Genomic DNA, 20,130 nt, shown 5'->3' with positions numbered 1-20,130 from the left:
ACATTCTGAAATAATCGGGGATATCGACTCGGTAGAGACGGGTTTTGAATTATGAGGGCCCAGTGGAGTGATTGGGATTTGGATTATTACTGATAAAGATATTCCAAGGAAAAGATACTTGTCTCCATCATCCAGCATGGCCCTTCTATGACCTGAGTTTATTTAAGCAATAATAACAAAATGAATATAACACCAAAGAGGATTAGATTTCATATAGGACAGACACTTGCAAATTGGATTGGTTTCTCCTGGTCAGTTGTTTGTATCTTGTAATTGGCTAGAGGTGTGTTGTATCAACAGCAAAGAGATTTCTTCGTAAATGGGAAAAATTTCTATGTGAACCTGGCCATAATTAGGTCAAACTCACACCTTTGGATCTTTCTAGCATCATACTTTAATCAACTAAGCAAACTTGCCCGGTCTACATAATAGGTTTTTAATTTTTTTTTTTGGCAGTGCGGCATGTGGGATCTTAGTTCCCCGATCAGGGACTGAACCTGGGCCCTCAGCAGTGAGAACGCAGAGTCCTAACCACTGGGATGCCAGGCAATTACCAATAGGTCTTTAATTTTTAGAACTAAACTAAAGGCAGGGTTTTAGGTAAAGTGTAAGACAACAGTAAAATAATATCCAATTATCTTACATTAAAAATATTTAATTGCTAACGCAAAGCAAAAAAAAAAAAAGAATAATGGATATTTTACATTCTCCAAAAGAAGTAAGGGGAGCCATCATGTTCATATGTCTGGAACATGTGAAGGATATCAGAACTTCTGTTACTAAGTTTTGTCACTGGCTCTTTGCCAAAACAAGAAATTGAACCTTGGTTTCTTTCTTCTAGAACTATGATTAATAATAAGTATCTTTCAGATAATATCTAAATATTATGAAAAAAATTCTAAGGAAAAGATTGGAAGAGAGTAAGAAGTAACTCTGACCTAATTAACTATGGAAATAGAAAATTTTTGATAGCATGGATAATGAAAATCTGTATTATCCCGAAGTGTAACTTCCGTTTTAGAGGTGAGAAGACAAAACTAACATTTGTTGGATACTGATTACATACCAGACACTGCTCTAAGTGTTTTATATATTGGATATTAGTTACGTAACCAAGTAAGGTACTCTTCTGCTAGCAAATAAGCCTCTTGAGGTTCAAATGAATACTAAAGTATCAAAAGGTAGGCAGACTTGAAAAGAAGCCAGGCATTTGGATAACTCACAAACTTATAACATTCAAATTAATATTCAACTAATGATATTCAAACCAATGGAGGGCCATGGAGCAAATAACTCTAAATAACAGGTAATTCAAAATACATTTGTACCTGGTTTTTAGCATATACTTCATACTGTTGCTTATATTAACATCAGTTTTAGAGTATCATTCAGTGTGCACTAAACTTTTGTTTTTATACACTAAACAGATTCCAGGGCCTGAACTCAGGAGAAGCACAGCAAGGGATCAGCATGGTCTTAATAAGTCAGCAAGAACTTATTAGTTACCTATTACGTGTGAGATACTGGTGGAATATAGGAGAGAATAAAACTTGGATCTTATCCTCAGTGACTATATAATTTGGCTTAGGCAATGTATAAAACAGAAAACAATATCAGGCGGTCTCCAATTAAGGCCTAAATACTGTGATACAGACCAAAAATGATAGAGGATTTTCTTCTTTCATTTAACAAGTATTATTGAGCCCCTCTATTCACCGAGCATGTTCTAGGCAGTTGGGATGTAGCAGTGGGTGAGCAAACTAGACAAAGATCTCTGTCCTCGTGGCGTTAATGTGCTAGTGAGATAAAACGGACAATAAACAATAAATATGGGCTTCCCTGGTGGTACGGTGGTTAAGAATCCTCCTGCCAGTGCAGGGGACACAGGTTTGAGCCCTGGTCTGGGAGGACTGCTGCAGAGCAACTAAGCCCGTGCACCACAACTACTTAGCCTGCGCTCTAGAGCCCGGGAGCTACAACTACTGAGCCCATGTGCCACAACTACTGAAGCCCCTGTGCCTACAGCCTGTGGTCCGCAACAGGAGAAGCCAGCGCAGTAAGTCTGCGCACCGCAACGGAAGAGTAGCTCCCGCTTGCCGCAACTAGAGAAAGCCTGCGTGCAGCAACGAAGACGCAACACAGCCAAAAATAAATAAGTAAATAAATTTTTAAAAAATAAATAAAATAAACAATAAAAACGATGAACAAATAAGTTATATGGCAGGCTAGAAGCTGAGGACTGCTTAGAAATAAGCAAACGTAGAGCGGGGGGAGCGGAAGGGCAGTGGGGAGGGTACTTCAACAGCGGGTCAAGGCAGTTCTCACTCGAAGGTGAGAGCTGGGCAGCGATTAGAAGCAGCTGAGAGTCAGCCAAGATGTCAGAGGAAGAGGGTTCCCAGAAGACGCACTAAGGCAGGAGCAAGTGTGAAACATGGGAGGAACGGCAATGAGGCCAGTGTGTCTGGAGAGAGGGGAGGGGGGGATGCTGACGGCGTGGGGTGCAGGGCTTACGTGTCAGGAGAAGGGGAGTCACTGCAGGACTCTGAGCAGAGGGACAGACCTGACTTCCATTTCAACGTGATCCCTCTGGATGCTGGGTTGAGACTAGGCTATTGGGGGCAGAGGCAGGAAAACCTGTCAAGAGACTGGGACAGCCCTCCAGGCAAGGGACAGTGGGTAGCCTGTATCAGATGCTGGCAGTGGAGTGGGGAGAAGACACATATTCCTGCAGGGGACAGGGAGAGCGATTAACGGTAACGTATTCAGAGAGCAGACATTACTTGAACCTGACCTTGAAGGACAGAGAGAATTGGAACAGGAGGAAGAATTAGGACAGGCGTTCCAGGACATGTTAGTTTTGGAGGCAAGAGTGAGTGTGGCTTGTTCTTGGGACAATGATGTTAGTCTAATAAGAGCACGGCAGGCCAGTGTCTGGGGTGTGGAGGGAAATCAGGTACATGAGGTGGAACCAGAATACAAAGAGCTCTGAATGCCACTGTTCACACTGGTGCCTTGTATATATTGCAGGTGCTCAACACGTATTAGAAAACGGGTAAGAAAGACAGGCTTTTAGGACCACTTATCTGGCAGATTGGATTGGCTGGCTGAGAGTTTCTCATTTAGCTCAGCTAGAAGGCCATACAGAAATCCTGGCATGAGGTAACGAGGGATAATTTACATGTAGGTAATTGACAGTTGGCTGTTTTAAATCTTTCTAATGCAAACCATTCGCCACTTGTGGGAACCTCAATCTTGTGTTGGCAATCCCTTACTCAAAAAAAAAATTACGTGGGTCTAAAAAACTGTGTTCTCAAGCAGCCACGTGATCTTAATTCCCAGGTTATAAAAGTTGAATAGCAGTTGCTATCAAATACATGTGCAATGTCTGTGTCTCTAAATTAGTTACAGGTGCAAAATTGTCTACCAAAAACGTGAATCTCGTAGAGGTTTATAGAGACTCCCACTCAGACGAGTCTGATTCATTTTCTACCACATATTTTCACAAATACTCAACAGTACTAGGTGGACACAAGGCATTTTCTGGACAACTTTCTAATGCCTAATTAAGGGTATCCAAAGGAAGCTAAAATAACAGGCACTTTGTGTCTGTTCTGTTGATTGAATATAACTAAGAAATCTACTTTGGTCAGATTTCCTCTGACACAAAGAATACATACCTTACTAAGAGCTATGATGATTTCAGAATTTCCTCATCTTATTCAAGGTATAAGCGAGAATGCTGACAAAGGTCATAATCTATGACGACCTCTATCAGAGGTATAAAAATTGTTCTTCACTTAACGACCCATGTTTTACACTGCAATAAACAGTTTATATGGATAATTGCTGTCCGGTAGCAATTCATCATACGGAGAACATGATCATCTAAGGCAATTTTCATTGTCAGAAGAAAACATAATCATCGCTCTCATTTAGGCACAAAGAATGACTTAACTTCTGGATATTCAATCTTTTCATGGATAAATGTTAATAAAAGTGGGAGGTAATTCCCCCATTTAAAAACATCAGACATGATGCTTTCTCTAAGTCTGATCATTTCCTTATCAAAACATTCATGGGAGCTCATGCAGAGGCCTCGTCTCACTCAAAACTGCCACTTGCTTTGATTCCTAAGGAATCCTGCTGATTTCCCCACCATGTTCCTTAAAATGCTTCACATTTAGGATATTATATGTCTTCCATTCGATCCACAAGTGATTAATACTACAAGGCCAGGCCAATAAACTCTATACAGGCTGTCCGGTGTGCTTTCGCAACTACTGTGTCATTTAATCCTCACAATAGCCCTGTGTTTTCTGTTAACATATGTGCAAACAGAGGGTAGAGAGGATAAGTGACTTGCTTAAATTCACACAGAAAGTATGTGGCCAAGACAAGTTCAGGAGTTACATTCCCTGATACTACATGGGTCCCCTCAAACTTCTGGAAAGGTAAAGACTTGGGTCAATTATCTAAACGCTTCCAAGTACACAGCTGCCTGCAGTCACACAGCCACAGTTTGTCTCCCTCAATAGAAATGGCGGCCAATCAATCACTCACTCCTCTCTCAGGAGAGACTCTCATTTCAAAGAATCATCTATTGCAGCATTTGTCATGTCTCTAAGGCACACTTCCATTGCTCAACCAGCTCCAAAGGACAAGCGTGTCATCATCTTTCAATGCTCTGGTGCAACAATTTAAAATTAGGGAATTCACACAGGACTGAGTCTGGCACTAAAAGTGGGAGGCATATTCAGCTTAAGTTTATGGAGCTTCCCTTCAATCTTGCCAATTTCTCTAGTGGAAATGGTTTCAGAGCCAGCATGGGGTTACTTGGGGTTCCTTGAAGAGCTCATGATGAAAACAGAAAGGGAAATAAGATAAAGAGAGTCACAGTGATAATGAAGCCCAGGAAAACGTATAGAAGTCCCCTTTGGGCACAGTGGCTACACACAGTGGAGTTTTTAGTTTCATGAATGGGACCAATATGGCTGGACATCTGGATCATTCACACTCAACGAGCCACTCTGTCTTCAGTAGCAGCACTCAGATCCTTGCAACATCCCTCTTCCCCTTTGCCTGTGATACAGATGAATTCCTGTATTGAGGCCAAGTACCTAATCTCTGCAGTGTTTCACCTCTGCTGGCCTCAATTAGCTAGGGATGACCAGATTCCCAATTTGTTTTCAAGTTTGTTTGTCTGTTTGTTTTGGCAACGGTGGAGTATTTAGTGGTCACCTACAAAATATGATAGAGGCTTACAATCACAGGTCTTTGGCCTTAAGGAACTCATATTTTTAACAGAAAAACATTTATGAATAAGGAGTAATCAGAGACCATATAACACAATAGTTAAATGATTGGCACAATATATAATTTCTTAACTGCTAATAATTCTATTCTGTACCATGTTAATGAAGAAAAAAGTACTGGGTTATTCTTTTGAAGGGGATTTGAGAGTCAAACAAATTAAACCCAGGGGAAATTCAAGGCATAAAAATAAAGAGATTAGCACAGGATGAAAACTAACTTGAAACCCGTAACTATCCCTTACCATAAACAGTACTTGCCCCAGTTAACCTAAAACATTTGTTGTACTGCATTCTGGACATATTCTTTTCAAACAGACAAAACTATCAAATTTTGACTCAAGAATTATTTTACAGTATAGCTAGGACATTCTGCCCTGATGCAGCATAAACGAAAAACCGGAGAAAGATAGCAATACTTCTTATGGCTTAAAGAAAAACAGAGTAACAGACTTTTATATAATATAATGAAACTAAACTCCTATTTAAGAGACTCAGATGACAGAAACATACATTGAGTCCAGTCATCATAAGAAAATGAAATGGTATTTCATGAAATATTTTCTCTTACTTTTTAAAAAGCTTGATGTTTTAAAAATTTGTGATCAATATGTTCAAACTTCAGACTTCCAGAAAAATTGGAAATCAAAATGTAAAGCCAACCATTTCAACAAATAGGCAACTTAATTTTACTGCTTTAGCACTTGTATTGTAAAACGTGAATTAGACTAGTTAACACAACCTATTTTTATGTGGCATCTGTAAGAAAATGCCCAGAAATATAGAAATACATACAAAACAGTACAAAACAGAATCAGCTGTGCTAATAGGCTCCAGTAGAAGGAGCTACAGAAATAAGAACTTACATTTTGCAAATGGCCAAGGAAGAAATACTGAAAATGAAATATCAGAATCTTTCATAACCGAACAAAAGTAATAATCATTTACTTAGCATACAATAGGCATTAGGGGCCTCATTTTCTTTATGTGTAAAATGCAACACTTAGACCTTCTCGAGGTCCACACACGATCCTACAAAGCCTTAGGCGCTATGCTTCACACCCTAAGAAATACAAAGAAGAATACAACTTGGTCCTACACTCAGGAACCTTACAATTCTTTGGGACAGATTAAAATGTACATGCAAGTATCTAGATTTCAAAGTGGAGCAAAAACGTGCAAAGAGTACTTTAAGATGAATAAATGCTGTGAGAGGGATAAACACTGCTATGAGAGACAGGTAACACAGAAGGCTAAAAGCAGGAAAGTGACTCTTCAGGTATTCTAAAAAGACCTTAGGTATTTGGGGGAAACATATATAAACCCAGGAAATAAAAATAAATAGGTGGATGGACCTAGAGGCTGTCACACAGAGTGTAGTAAGTCAGAAAGAGAAAAACAAATATCGCATATTAATGCATATATGTGGAATCTAGAAAAATCGTACCGATGAACCTGTTTGCAAGGCAGAAATAGAGACACAGACACAGAGAACAAACGTATGGACACCAAGGTGGGAAAGGGGAGGGTGGGATGAATTGGGATTGACATATATACACTAATACGTATAAAATAGATAACTAATGAGAACCTGTCGTATAGCATAGGGAACTCTACTCAGTGCTCTGTGGTGACCTAAATGGGAAGGAAATCCAAAAAAGAGGCGATATATGTATACATAGAGCTGGTTCACTTCACTGTACAGCAGAAACTAACACAACATTGTAAAACAACTATAACCCGATTTAAAAAAATGAATAGGATTTTTAAAAATATAAATATACCTTTAATGCTTAAAATTCAGGACATAGGAGGCATGCACAGAGATAAAATAAGGATTCATTTAGGCTTTCTAAGAAGTTCTAAATATGCTTATAAGTGAACACAGTAGTAGCAAACGAAGCATCAAAATACTGAACTATACACATCATTGTATTAGAACAAACATAACTTGGAAAACAAACTACAAGAACAATTTCACCCTCTTCCATGATGCCCGAAGTATCCCAACAGCCGTATCTGGAATTCACTTTACCTTGTGAAGTGCTTGCAGACAGTGTGTCAGCGAAGGAATCACTCTCTGGGTCAATAAGAGAATCTCCCAGAGTTTCACCCATCACAGCATGGAATAGGAGTTTGCTGTGATTCACACTGATATTTGTCTATTTCTTGCAAAAGACCAACCCGTTAAAAGAAAAAGATTTGTGGTAGTAGAACTTGTGAACGCACCAATGAGTCAAGACATCAGTTTCCAAATATTTGGGGGAGGTGGGAATAAACTCACAAAGGACCAGGCCTGAATTGGCTGGCACCCTCCTGTTGGAGACCAGCTGTGACAGAATGTTGTGTCATAATCGTGTTCACTGCTTTGGCAAGACTTGGTACATTACAAGGAAAACATTGCCACACCGTCTCGCCAGTGACCCTCATGTTCCGTGTCTTGTGAGGGGCGCAAGCGAGCAGCAGTACAGTATTGAGAACTCTTGGAGCAAAGAGATTTTTCAATATTCAATTGCTTCTTAAATGGAAAGCTTTACGTCTCTGGGTTATGAAATAAACTTACTTGGGCAAAGCTTTTTTCTGTCTTCCAATCCCTGGTTGAATCTATAATCACACTATCTGATATCTGAAGAAAACATCTGAATTCAAGTATGTGATCGTATTTTAAAATTTGCTATCAGCTACTAAAATGTTCTAAGGTATTTATTCTACTACTTTGTAAAGTATGTAAAAAATGATGCTGAAAGCTATCCAAATTCCATAAAATTAAAGAGTTAAGAGACTGGAGGCAGGTCCAGCTATGGCTTAGATTTTATATATCAGGGTCTGCTTTTTGAAAACTTAATTATTAAGTTTATCCATCAATAGCAAATACATCAGCTGATGTCTGAACATCAGTTAATGTTGAAACAATAAATTCCCTCCCATAATGAAAAAAGTGGAGCTCTCCCTGAGAGGAATAATGCATTACCAGAAAAAAAAAACAAAAAGCGGACTTACACTGATAGGTTGGCGAGGAATTGTGGTCAGTTTTGTAATCAGGAAAAAGCTGGCTTCTTGCTCAAGGCCTTTGCCCTTTTTGGCAAAGAGAAACACTAGCTGTGCCAAACCCCAATGTGGGAGCAGGCCTCCTCCTGTCACATAAGTGGCCTCATAGAACTGCAGTGACTTATGGATTTAAAAAGATGCCCCACATAGGGCAGTATATCAGATGGCAACAAATCTCTGAACACACTCATCCCAGTATTCCCCAAGTGGAAGAAATACATATCTGATTCATCTACATTGAGTAACGAGTCATCCTGCAAGGGACTTCCTTGTCAGTCATGGAGCAACAGCTCAGTGGGAAGAACACTTAACTGGGTCTCCACAGTGCAGAATAAAGTGTAGAGTTGGGCAATTACATAGTGTATAAACCTTTAAAAACCAAAAAACCTTTATTAAGGTAATCTGAGTTAAAGCAAGGTTCTTTTTTTTTTTTTTTTAACATCTTTATTGGAGTATACTTGCTTTACATTGTTGTGTTAGTTGCTGCTGTATAACGAAGTGAATCAGCTATATATATATGTATATCCCCACATCCCCTCCCTCTTGCGTCTCCCTCCCTCCCACCCTCCCTATCCCACCCCTCTAGGTGGTCGCAAAGCACCGAGCTGATCTCCCTGTGCTATGCAGCTGCTTCCCACTACTAAAGCAAGTTTCTGGACAGTCCAAATGACTGGGGGAATTATAGTTGCATAGAACTAGTTTTTTCTATATTCACTTTGAATATTCTCAATAAAGGAGTTTCTCTTTTCCTCTCAATGGGAAATTTCGCACCATGACATATTTAAAGGTGTGTTAATCCAAGATTCTTGGTTGAATTCATGATAGATAAAAATAAATGATTAAAGTCAAGAACACTTTCCTTCTTAATAAAACAGAACAAAAATTTAAGCCCCATTCTGCCTACAGATACTCCTACTCAATGTCCCAAGATGTGTTTGAGTCTGAAAGGCAAATTCAGCTTTATTCCTATTAATTAAGTGGCAGTATCTCACCCAATTCCCTATCATCACCTCATTCTTGCCTTCCGATGCCAAAGTCTAATTTAAAAAAAATGAACAAGTTTATTAAAATGTTCTTAAGATTATGATGGATTATAAGAATGATAAAGTTTGCAGAATGATAGCCATTTTTGAGTGAGAGAAGCCCTTTGTGGTCTAAGGCTCTATTAATACGATGAGAAAAAGCGGCCCCTAAATGACAAGTAAATTCTCCAGATTGAACAGCTAGGGAGGGGCGGAGCCGGAACTTGAATCTAACTCTCAGGCCAGTTTACTATTGGCCTTCACCAACTCCCACTCTTAGAAGTGTCTAAATCACCGCTTTTAATAAATCAGGTGCAACAGGGATAGACTATAGGGTGACTTCAGGGGAAAATAAGTCAACTCTTTCAAGGAACATCAATGAGTAACTGTGTTATTCACTTTTCAGTATCTATGGCTATGGAAGGGGTGTGGGGAGTTTCTCAATGCCCTTCTTTCTCTCATTCCCACATTTCCTCAATGACCATGTAGCTCATTTATGCCACATAATTCTACCTGAGGATGGTCTTAAGTTTTGTTTCTGAGGCTGACAGTATTACCTAGTTCTCGAGTTCTGTAGTATTCATTCTTTCCAACGATCATCAAAGGGACTAATTTCTGGATTCTTCACTTACTGTTACTTCTATTCTTTTTTTTCTTCTCAGACACCATTCAACTTGGCCTAGGTCCTGTGTCACTAGAACTTGTAAGCCTCTAATAGTTCTGACAGCGTGCTTCAGCTATTCAAACATAAAATTATTTTTAACAGCTAATTATTCCATAGCACCTGAATCTAATACTACCGACTCTTACAGCACCACAATCTGTCAACCCTTCTCCCCTAGACGATATTACTTGAAAGCAAAAACCTGACCTATTCACTGTTTTCCATTCATTTATTTATTCAACAGATATTTATTGGCAATATATCACACTATATTGGCAGGCGTGGCGCTAGGTGCTGGCTTGATGAACGAGATGGATGTGTTCTTATGTGGTGGAGTTTAAAAAGTCAGCAGACAAAAATTACAGTTTTAATAGAGCCTGGCACATAGCAGGCGCAATAAGTGTTGCTTAAACTCTTGACAACATATCAAGCAATATAGAAAGTACCCCAAGTTACTAACAAAATACTTACATAATATAGATTGTTTAATCATATTTGTTATGTTAGTGATAATGTTCTGTCCTATCACACTGTAGCACTGGGTCACTTAAGAAACAACTTGCTCACAAATTAAAATGGACAAAAACAAACTGACCCAATCTCATTTGTATCTAATTACACAGCTATTTTGTCCTTAGATATTGAAAAGGCATTACATTTTATTTTACAGCTATCCACTCATGCATCCCTCAGATGTTCATGAAATACCTACTAAGTGCCAGGTATTATTCTAGGCATAGGAGATAATACATTCATAAGCCAAGGCTCCTATCCTCAGTGAGTTCACGTTTAACTATATTTATCAAAATTATCCAAATATACCTAAAAGAGTGATAGTTTAGCTTACTTAACTTTGAAGGTCAATTAGCATGTGCCGATATCATAAATAATATATTTACTTACCGTTACCATCAGACAACACAGTATGTGATCACCAGAAAATTTATGAGAGTTTCGACATGCATGTGAATTTCTTTATCTTCAAGGTCTTAAGATTCCCCCAGTATCTTATTCTTTATAATATCAAAATTTGAAGGATATTATAATAAGATGCATAAAAGAGCATGCCGGTGAATGGGACTGTTATGTAAGGTCTTGGAGCTTTAGATCATGTCTAGGTGTTTGGTACACCAACTGGTTATCAGCACTTTGCACTGATACCTCTAGAGGTACTGAAGGGTACCTCTATATAGAGGAGCGGGAGAAGGCCACCTTCCTTATGCAATTGCACAAAAGCTAACCCAGCTTCCTCTATTGAGGAATGTTGGGTTTTGTGCCATGTAGAGGTGAGAAGATCGTCTCCCCTTGGACTTTGATGACATAGTGGTATGGATGTGATTGTGGGTACAGTACACACCATCAGCAGGAGGAAGAATGGGGATAATCAGGAATTATGATATAAGGGGAGGATGAAAAGCTTAATGCTATCCTATGACGTTAAAAAAAATGGACAGTTTGGTATTTGAGAAGGCTACTCTACAGTATTTGGTCTTCAATATTATTTATGAAACTGTCTTTGACCAAAAGAATCTGAATCTTCCTCAGCCAAAATACTCCCAAAATTCTAGTACATTTAGAGAAGGCAACTAGAGTAATAACAGCTATAAATGATTCCATGACAAAAAGAGAATGTCTAAAAATGTATAATTAACAAAATCATGGTATTATATCTATATGAAGTTTTATAAAAAGTATTATTCAGTGTTTAGAATGATTTACATCAAATATTCCCATACAATAGAATATTTTTCATGTCACATTACTCTCGAAAACTAATTAAAACCTTGCTCTTTTTTTATCGAGGTAACATTAGTTGGTAACATTATATAATTTTCACGTGTACAACACTATGTTTGCACTTCTGTATACACTACAGCATGCTCACCGCCAAAAGTCTAGTTTTCTATCTGTCACCATACAATTGACCCCCTTTACCCATTTTGCCCTCCCCTCAACCTCCTTTTCCCTCTGGTAACCACCAATCTGTTCTCTGAATCTATGTAAAACCTTGTTTTGGGGGGCTATAGGTTAAACTTAGATTAAATTTCATTAAATTTCATTAATGAAATCTCATTCTCTAGATTGAATTTGAATTTTAAAAAACTGCTTTAATTGCTTTCTTTTCCTTTTCTGTAAAGCAAGCTATGTTAGTACAAGTTAGAATGGTGCATATAGTATTCTTTTCTTTTGCTATAGCCCCATTTAAAAACTTGCTTCATTTCATGCTACAAGCGCTATGACCACTCACCTTAGGTCCTAAAAGGTCAGGAGCTCCTTCCCTAATACCTGTGAGCATCCCTCAGGCCTTGCACAGTGTCCCTAGTTGGCATAAAGCGCGTGTTTATTGCTTTTGTTGCTGATGAGAACGATGAGAGGACAGCTGCCTGACACATCTGTCTCACACGGATCATTCAAGGAGTTCAGACACCTCAGGAACTGACAACACCTTCAATTATCTTCTTGTTCTGACAAGACTGACATTTCCCGATGGTCCTCCAAAGAAAGCCACATAACTGCCAACAACCAGGACGACTACTGAAAAGCTCACTTCCCCCTGCCCAGGACTGCTACCTTTTCCTAGTGCAACTAAAGTGGGCTCAGAACCCCACCTTCTACTGCGGGGGGTGCATAAATTCAGGGTTTCTCCATAGTCACAGGGAACACAACATGGGAGAAATGATGTTCCAGTGGGACACATCCTGAATCCTAACATGTAAATTCTATCACAAACAAACAATCCTGTAACCTAACATGTAAAGAACAAACAATCCTGTATCCTAACATGTAAATTCTACCACAACCATCCCAGCAAGCCCAGGATTCCCACGGAAAGAGACAAAGGAAGGCCGCCATTGATCACACCCGGGTCATTTTCTTTGAAGGTACGATCCATTCTTCTTTAATCAAAAACTGTAATTTGGTTCAGAATTGCAAACAGTAACATATTTTATCTACAGGATTAATATTTTAAGCTAATATACCATTTTGATTGAAAGAAAATTAACTTGAAATGATGTTAGCTTGTAGCCAATAACTCCAGCAGATGTGTATTTGGCATTTTAAAAGGTCTTCTTTACCCTGAAGCAATGTAATCTATGGAAAAACACACTGAAACTGGAGCCAGAAAACCCAGGTTTTAGCTTCTTATATGGGTTCAGACTTGTGTCAACTCTTTGGGTTCACACTTCTCATCTCTAGAATGAGAAAGTCTTTCTGCAAAACTGAATAATCCTTTAAGTCCTTTGGGTTCTAATGTGGAAATACTTACCAGTATGCCTGTAATTCATTTATTTAAAGTGTAATGGAAATTCTGTATACTGTATTCTTATTCATGATCTAATCCCGAGTTACTTCTGCCTTTTCATACCCGGTGGCTAATTAGGTACAGCATGAAAGGCACTTTTATCTGGAAACGTCCTTTTTTTTTTTTTCCCCCTTCAAAAGTTAACTTGCTTGTAATACCTGGAAAAAAAACAAAAAACAACCCTAACCTGTATAACCACTTTCTAGGGATCAACTAGACACTTTTCAAGTCATTATACCTTTGAACCAAAGACATACCACCTAAACTATGTTAACCTGTGTTTGCAATGTAATATTTGAAATTCTCCAGCAATTTCGTTTCTGAGCATAATAAAATACCATGGGTGATATTATCAAATGACCCACATTTAAGTTGTGGGAAATCCCAAACTTCTATAACATGTATCTTCTTCATTGTTCAGATTTTATCAATTAATTTTTCAAGATCAGTTATATGGAGATTCCCTAGGTAAGACATCCCATCATGGGTGAACCACACTAAAACCCCACAATCCTAAAGCAAGCTTAGAGCCACAGAGCTATAGGCAAGTTTAGTTTATGTTAGAATAAGCAATTTACCAGTTTTGTGACTGTCCTAAAGGAAATACAAGGACTTTTGAGATCACAGACTCATATAACTTAATACTAGGGAGATTAATATATTCAAACTCTTAATTTTTTACAAGGAAAATGGGTTCCAGAGAAATCAAGTGATTTGCCCAAGGAATTACTCAGATAATTAGTAGCAGACTTTGAGCTAGAAATCAGGTTTCTTCATTCCCAGTCCAAAGCTCCAAACTGTGCTCTATCTCATTAAAATGATGCAATAAAACGTTCAAGTAAATTGTTCTAATCAGTTTTTCTTAATGCCAACAATCATGTTAGAAGTCTATCAGCACAAAAGCATTTGTACTATGTGAGTCACTTAATTTGGAGGATTCACCCCTGGGAATGCCATAGTTGATCACAGAGTTTGGAGACAGTACTTTTTACAAAGGAAGTGCTCAATAACAACTTGGTAATTAAAAATTGGTGATATCTGATCAATCAATTCAGGAATCCATTCTGCTGACAAATGTCCTTTTGCCTCATGCTTAGCCTTCATGGGTCATCCTAGCAGGCTGGGGTTCTTCTGGTACAAATAGTGCTTTCTACTGACATAGCTCCTCTAACGAAAATAATAAAATTACTGTGTGAAAATTTCTACTGTGAGGTATTCATACTGTAATTTTTAAATAGTACCTTAAAGCTGTACTGTGTTTTCATCTATATTGAAATTCGCAATGATGCTGGGAGGTCCTTTAAAGCAAAACAAGAAAATAACAGCAGCTCTTGAATAGAGCTTCGATGTGGAACCTGGTAATGGTTTTCGGCTATAGAGTTAATCTTTATTTTTCTATCAATTCTCTAATGGCTATCATAAATAAAATGGTTCTATTATTGCTAAGTGAACTTCTTAAATTCCTACTTGTTTTTGAAGATTCCATACCCTACTTATATACCGTTTCTTTGTGAAACATACTTATGCTCGTAAAACATATTTAAGAGCAACAGGGGTGTCAGCTGATGACTGTTATTATTTTGTTAAACAAGTTGTCATGTGTAAGATTTAAATTTTTGATGATAAGAATTCATAATATTATAATTTTGAAAGCCCACTCTGCTCCAGGCACTGATTTATTTAAGTCATCTTTAATTCTCACAACCACTCTTTTAGATGAGAAAACAGAGGCTTGGAGAGATAAAGTGACATGCCCAAAGCAAAAACGCTTGTAAAGTGACAGAGTTTGAATTCAATCGCTGTTTGACTCTTTACAACATGTTGACTAAAGACAAATAGACAAAGCTTTACAGACAAAACCCACTGTCAGATGTTTTTGAAAGATACTAAATTGTTTTCTAGTCTTTTCACCTTTCTTCCTCAATGGAAACATTTTATTTTAATTTTCCTTAAACGACAGAAAACGCTGTTGCTTTTCTATATGAAAACTTTTTTTTTTTTAACTACCTTTTATTTTTACAGAACCAATCCACATTCATTGTTGAAAATTTAAAAACACAGACTGGTAAAAATAAAATCATTGTACTTCTACTACTCAGAGATTATCACTATTGAACTCTTAGGGTTCATCTAACTGGATCTTCTTCTGGGCATATGTATGATCATAAGTAAATATATGTGTACACATATGTACCTATACACATAGTATTTGTGCTTTTTAGTAAAAATGAGATATGGTACTTAGTGGTGGTAACCTGCTTTTTAAAGTCTGTAGTCTCCATCTTTCCATTTTAGTAAAGTTTCATTTCAAACAATACCCAGTCCATATTTAAATTTCCCCAGTTGACCCCAAATGTTCTTTATAACTGGTTTGTTCCAAACCTGAATCTCACCCAAGATGTTGATATCCGCTTGGTTGTATGTCCCTTATGTCTTTTAAAATCTAGTATAGCCATCCTCCCCCACCCCTGGCTTGCCTTAATTTTAAGGCCACTGACTAACTGAAAAGATCAGACCAGTTTATCACGTAGAATGTCTCACCCTCTGGATTTGTCTGACTGTTTTCTTGTGGGATCATTTAGCTTGCTTCTCTATCCCCATGTTTCCCACAAGCTGGATGGTATATCTAAGGGTGTGTGGATTCAGGTGAAACATTTTCTATTTTAAGGTAACATAGGTGAGGTTCTATGCTTCCTATTCCATCACATCAGAGACATGGTCTATGACTGACCGTTAGTGATGCTAAGATCAATTATTAATTTAGAATGATGATAATATAGTAGGGTTACTTTTTTCTTCTTACACCTAGAAAGTAAGCTGTGTGCTGTTACTATGTAATTATAAGGATATTCAGTTTCACCAATCATTTACCTAAAGGTTATAACACACTTAATAATCTTTGCCTGAATCAATGCTTTGAGTTTATGAAATGAAGTTTTTCTAATTCTATCACTCCTCCTACATTTATTAGCTGGCATTTTTCTATGAGGTAGAGCTTTTTGTTGAGAACTAAAGCAATGCGGATACCCTGAAATATAGTTCCTATTGCAAAGGAAGAATAAATGTTTAATTTGTTCTCTGTTATTAAAAAGGTAGATATCTTCAATACCAGAATTTCTTGGTTAGGCATACCTGTTTCTTCTGTTCACTGGATGCTCATATCATAAAATACTGACATATCTAAGTTTCTTTTCTTCAATTATTTTTAGAGAATTTTATTTTAGCTACACTTTTCTCTGTTATCTTTGGTCCTATGACAGTTACAACCAAGACATCCAGCCCCTGGTTCTTCAGATCTCTAATCCTTTTTCTTTTTATTGCATATAGAAAACCACTTATCAACCCCTAATAATGTAATTAAGGCTTCAGTTTCACCTAACAATTTCCATTAATAGTGATTTTCAGTTTTTAGCAAGTGGTTATTCCTAATGTACAGGGAATAAGTAGAATACAAAGTTAACTGGTTCCTCCATAGTTATGTTGTGTGTCAGCATAGCTCTAGGAAGGGAGTCTAAGATTCCTGACAGGTTTGTGGACTAATTAAACCACATTCCAACCACCTAGTTTGTTCTCTGCACTCCAAGGGTGGTTTTCTTCAGATACACTAAGCTCTAGGAAGTAAGATGCTACGTTTTTATATTTACAAACATGAGCTCCATTTTAATAAACTTTTCATTTTTAAACATTCAGAAACATCTTATTGAACACAAAGGGAAGGAGAGAAAGACTAAAATATGAAGACAGACAAGAAACCACTTTTTCAATTCTAAAATAAGTATACCCTCCCCCAATCAAAATAAAACTTGAGTCTTAACTCAGTCTTCCTTCTAATTATGTCTTTATTTATCTATTGCACACACTCAGATGAAGAGCACAAAATGCCTAAAGTCCTCTGGGCAAGTTGACAAATATCTTACACACTGAAATGAGAAGTGGGAAGAAGATTGCTTAATTGTTACTTGGGAATCCAAGGAGGTGGACAAGCCAAAATCTTTACGGGGATCCAAAGAGTACAACTGCTTCCTTAGGCAGCAGAAGAAAACAATGGGCCAGATTCTTCTTCTCTGTAATTTAATAGGATGATTCCATTGTTTCTTTCATGTACTGCCTGAAGGGGATGTGTACTGCTATCTATGGGAGAGCTTCCATAAGAGAGTTATTACAGAGGATGAGAACATAGCCCCTGGGAGATTAATGAATGATAACCACATTCAGTCTCCTACAGAGCTTTCAGATAAACATTTTGGGAATTGTGCACCCTATGCATTGAGGTCAGGAAGTTTTAGTGATCAAGAATTACTGAGACAAGCAATATGCCAAGCTGATTAGAGGAGCTTTGAAAAGATCATTTGGAAGGGGGGATAAATAAGGGATTGAGAAACGGTATGGTATTCATAGATAATAGAAATGTGAACATGAGATTGTCATTTCTGCAGGAAGTCTTAAAGAACATTTAACCTAAACGCTTTTCATTTATGGTGGGAGAAACCAAGGTACAGACAGGTTAAGTGACTTGCCCAAGGCCTTGCCCAAGATAACACAGAGTTAGTGACAAAGTCAAAGCTAGAATCCCTGATATCCTAATTACTGAACCCCCTCTCTAATTCCACTAAACCAATATATTTTCAACTGGTCTCCTTACTCTGGGGAGGGATATCCATAGATGTATAGTCTTAAGAAGTCCTAGAAGAAAAGCTTTATAAAAGCTTTTTAAAAACAACTTTATTGAGGTATATTTTATATATCATAAAGTTCATTTCAAGTGTACAATAAATTTTAGTAAATTTACTGAGTTTTGCAACCATCACCATAAATCAGTTTTAGAACATTTTCATCACCTAATAAGATCTCTCATGCTGATTTACAATCAATCCCAGTTCCCACCTCCCCCAGGCAGCCACTAATCTACTTTCTACCTTTATAGATTTGCTTTCATTGGGTATTTTGTATAAATGGAATCATACAATACATGATCTCTTCTGTATGGATTTTTCACTTAGCATAATGTTTTTGATCCATTTGTAGCATGTTATCTGTGGTAACTTCCTTCTTATTGCTGAATAATCGAGGCCAGGCTGTGTATGAGTATACCATATTTTGTCTATCCATTCAGTTAATGGACATTTAAATTGTTTCAATTTTTTGATTAAAAGTTTTTAATCCTACATTTTCAATTTTTCTTTCATTTTAATGACAGAAAATTTGTAAAAATTCATATTTTAGATTATCTGGATGACTTTTTTTAACTGAATACTTACTATCAGTTCAGTGCCACAGTTTGTATTTACGATTTCATTGGTTCCCAGTACTACTACTTTAGTTGTCCAGGATTAAGGACGGAAGGACAAAGGTAGACTTTTAATATGTAAGTGATTCACTGGAGTTAAGTGAAGGCCAAATGAGACCTATTAATACTGTAGGAAGGGCTGTTTCACAGAAGAGTTCAACAAGAGAAAAGTAGAGGGAGAACTTAATCATACACACAGCATTGAGAAGCACAGGGTGTACAACCCCCAAAAGCATGTGTTATAGCAGTCATTTCCATTTTGGACTGTTAATTTGAATGTTAAGGGTTTTTAAACATGTTATTTAATTTGTTTTGGTTGCATATAAGAGCTATAGGCATAAACAATTTATAATTAATTTTGAGCAAATTTCAGTTACATTATAATAAAAATTATGTGAACACTGAGAATCATAAGAAATTTTTTTCCTTAAAAGAAGTCTGTGCTTTACTCAAGTAGTAATAAGATACAGCTATATAAAATAACTGAACCAAACTTTAAAGCGTTTCTAAGCCTCTCATTTTATAAATAAAGAAAAAAGAGGTGACAGGACTTACGCAAAATTATACAGCTAGTTAGTGAAAGAGCTGGATCTAAAATACAGGCTTTTCACTGCCATTGCTACAAAACATTTATTACAGGTAGTATATTGTTAATCTCATTGAGCCTTTAGTCATTTTATAAATAAGACATCTACTGAGATTGAGACATGAAACAGATTCATTTTTTATATCATATTTTTCTACTGATGATGGAGTAATGATTATAATCGAAACCTTTAATTTAGGATCTAAGATCTGGTATTCATACAGTTGGCATAAGGGAGAAGGAAAAGATGTTTAGCTAAATTCAAGAGTCAAGAGGCAGAATAGTGTAATTGGAAAAAAACAGAAGACCAGGGTTCAACCTTCAGTTCTGCCCCTAACTCCATTTATGAACTTAGCAAGTCACAATGGCTCTGGTCTTTTTTTTTTTTTTTTTTTTTACCTCCCCATATCCTCAAGTCTGTTCTCCAGTAGGTCTCTGTCTTTATTCCTGTTTTACCCCTAGGTTCTTCATAACATTTTTTTTTTCTTAAATTCCATATATATGTGTTAGCATACGGTATTTGTCCTTCTCTTTCTGACTTACTTCACTCTGTATGACAGACTCTAGATCTATCCACCTCATTACAAATAGCTCAATTTCGTTTCTTTTTATGGCTGAGTAATATTCCATTGTATATATGTGCCACATCTTCTTTATCCATTCATCCGACGGCGGGCACTTAGGTTGTTTCCATCTCCGGGCTATTGTAAATAGAGCTGCAATGAACATTTTGGTACATGACTCTTTCTGAATTCTGGTTTCCTCAGGGTATATACCTAGTAGTGGGATTGCTGGGTCATATGGTAGTTCTATTTGTAGTTTTTTAAGGAACCTCCATACTGTTCTCCATAGTGGCTGAACCAATTCACATTCCCACCAGCAGTGCAAGAGTGTTCCCTTTTCTCCACAC

General features: G+C 37.3%; 1 protein-coding gene across 4 annotated transcripts in view; it reads right to left on the bottom strand.

The window, feature by feature from the left end:
- PPARG (peroxisome proliferator activated receptor gamma) overlaps positions 1 to 20,130 on the bottom strand; it is a 127,690-nt gene that overhangs the window by 63,044 nt on the left and 44,516 nt on the right. The window contains exon 1 of one of the 4 annotated variants that reach the window (XM_007461547.1): positions 7,345 to 7,604. The exons of the other annotated variants lie outside the window; for them this stretch is intronic. Within the exon in view, the coding sequence (XP_007461609.1) occupies positions 7,345 to 7,426 (82 nt within the window). The 5' untranslated portion in view covers positions 7,427 to 7,604. Of the gene's footprint in view, positions 1 to 7,344; positions 7,605 to 20,130 lie in introns of those variants that run through there. 4 annotated transcript variants of the gene reach the window in all.

This window comes from Lipotes vexillifer, unplaced genomic scaffold (genome assembly GCF_000442215.2).
Source record: "Lipotes vexillifer unplaced genomic scaffold, Lipotes_vexillifer_v1.1 scaffold889, whole genome shotgun sequence".
NCBI lineage: Eukaryota > Metazoa > Chordata > Mammalia > Artiodactyla > Lipotidae > Lipotes > Lipotes vexillifer.
Note: the sequence above shows the minus strand (reverse complement) of the source record. Positions and strands in the feature narration are given on the sequence as shown.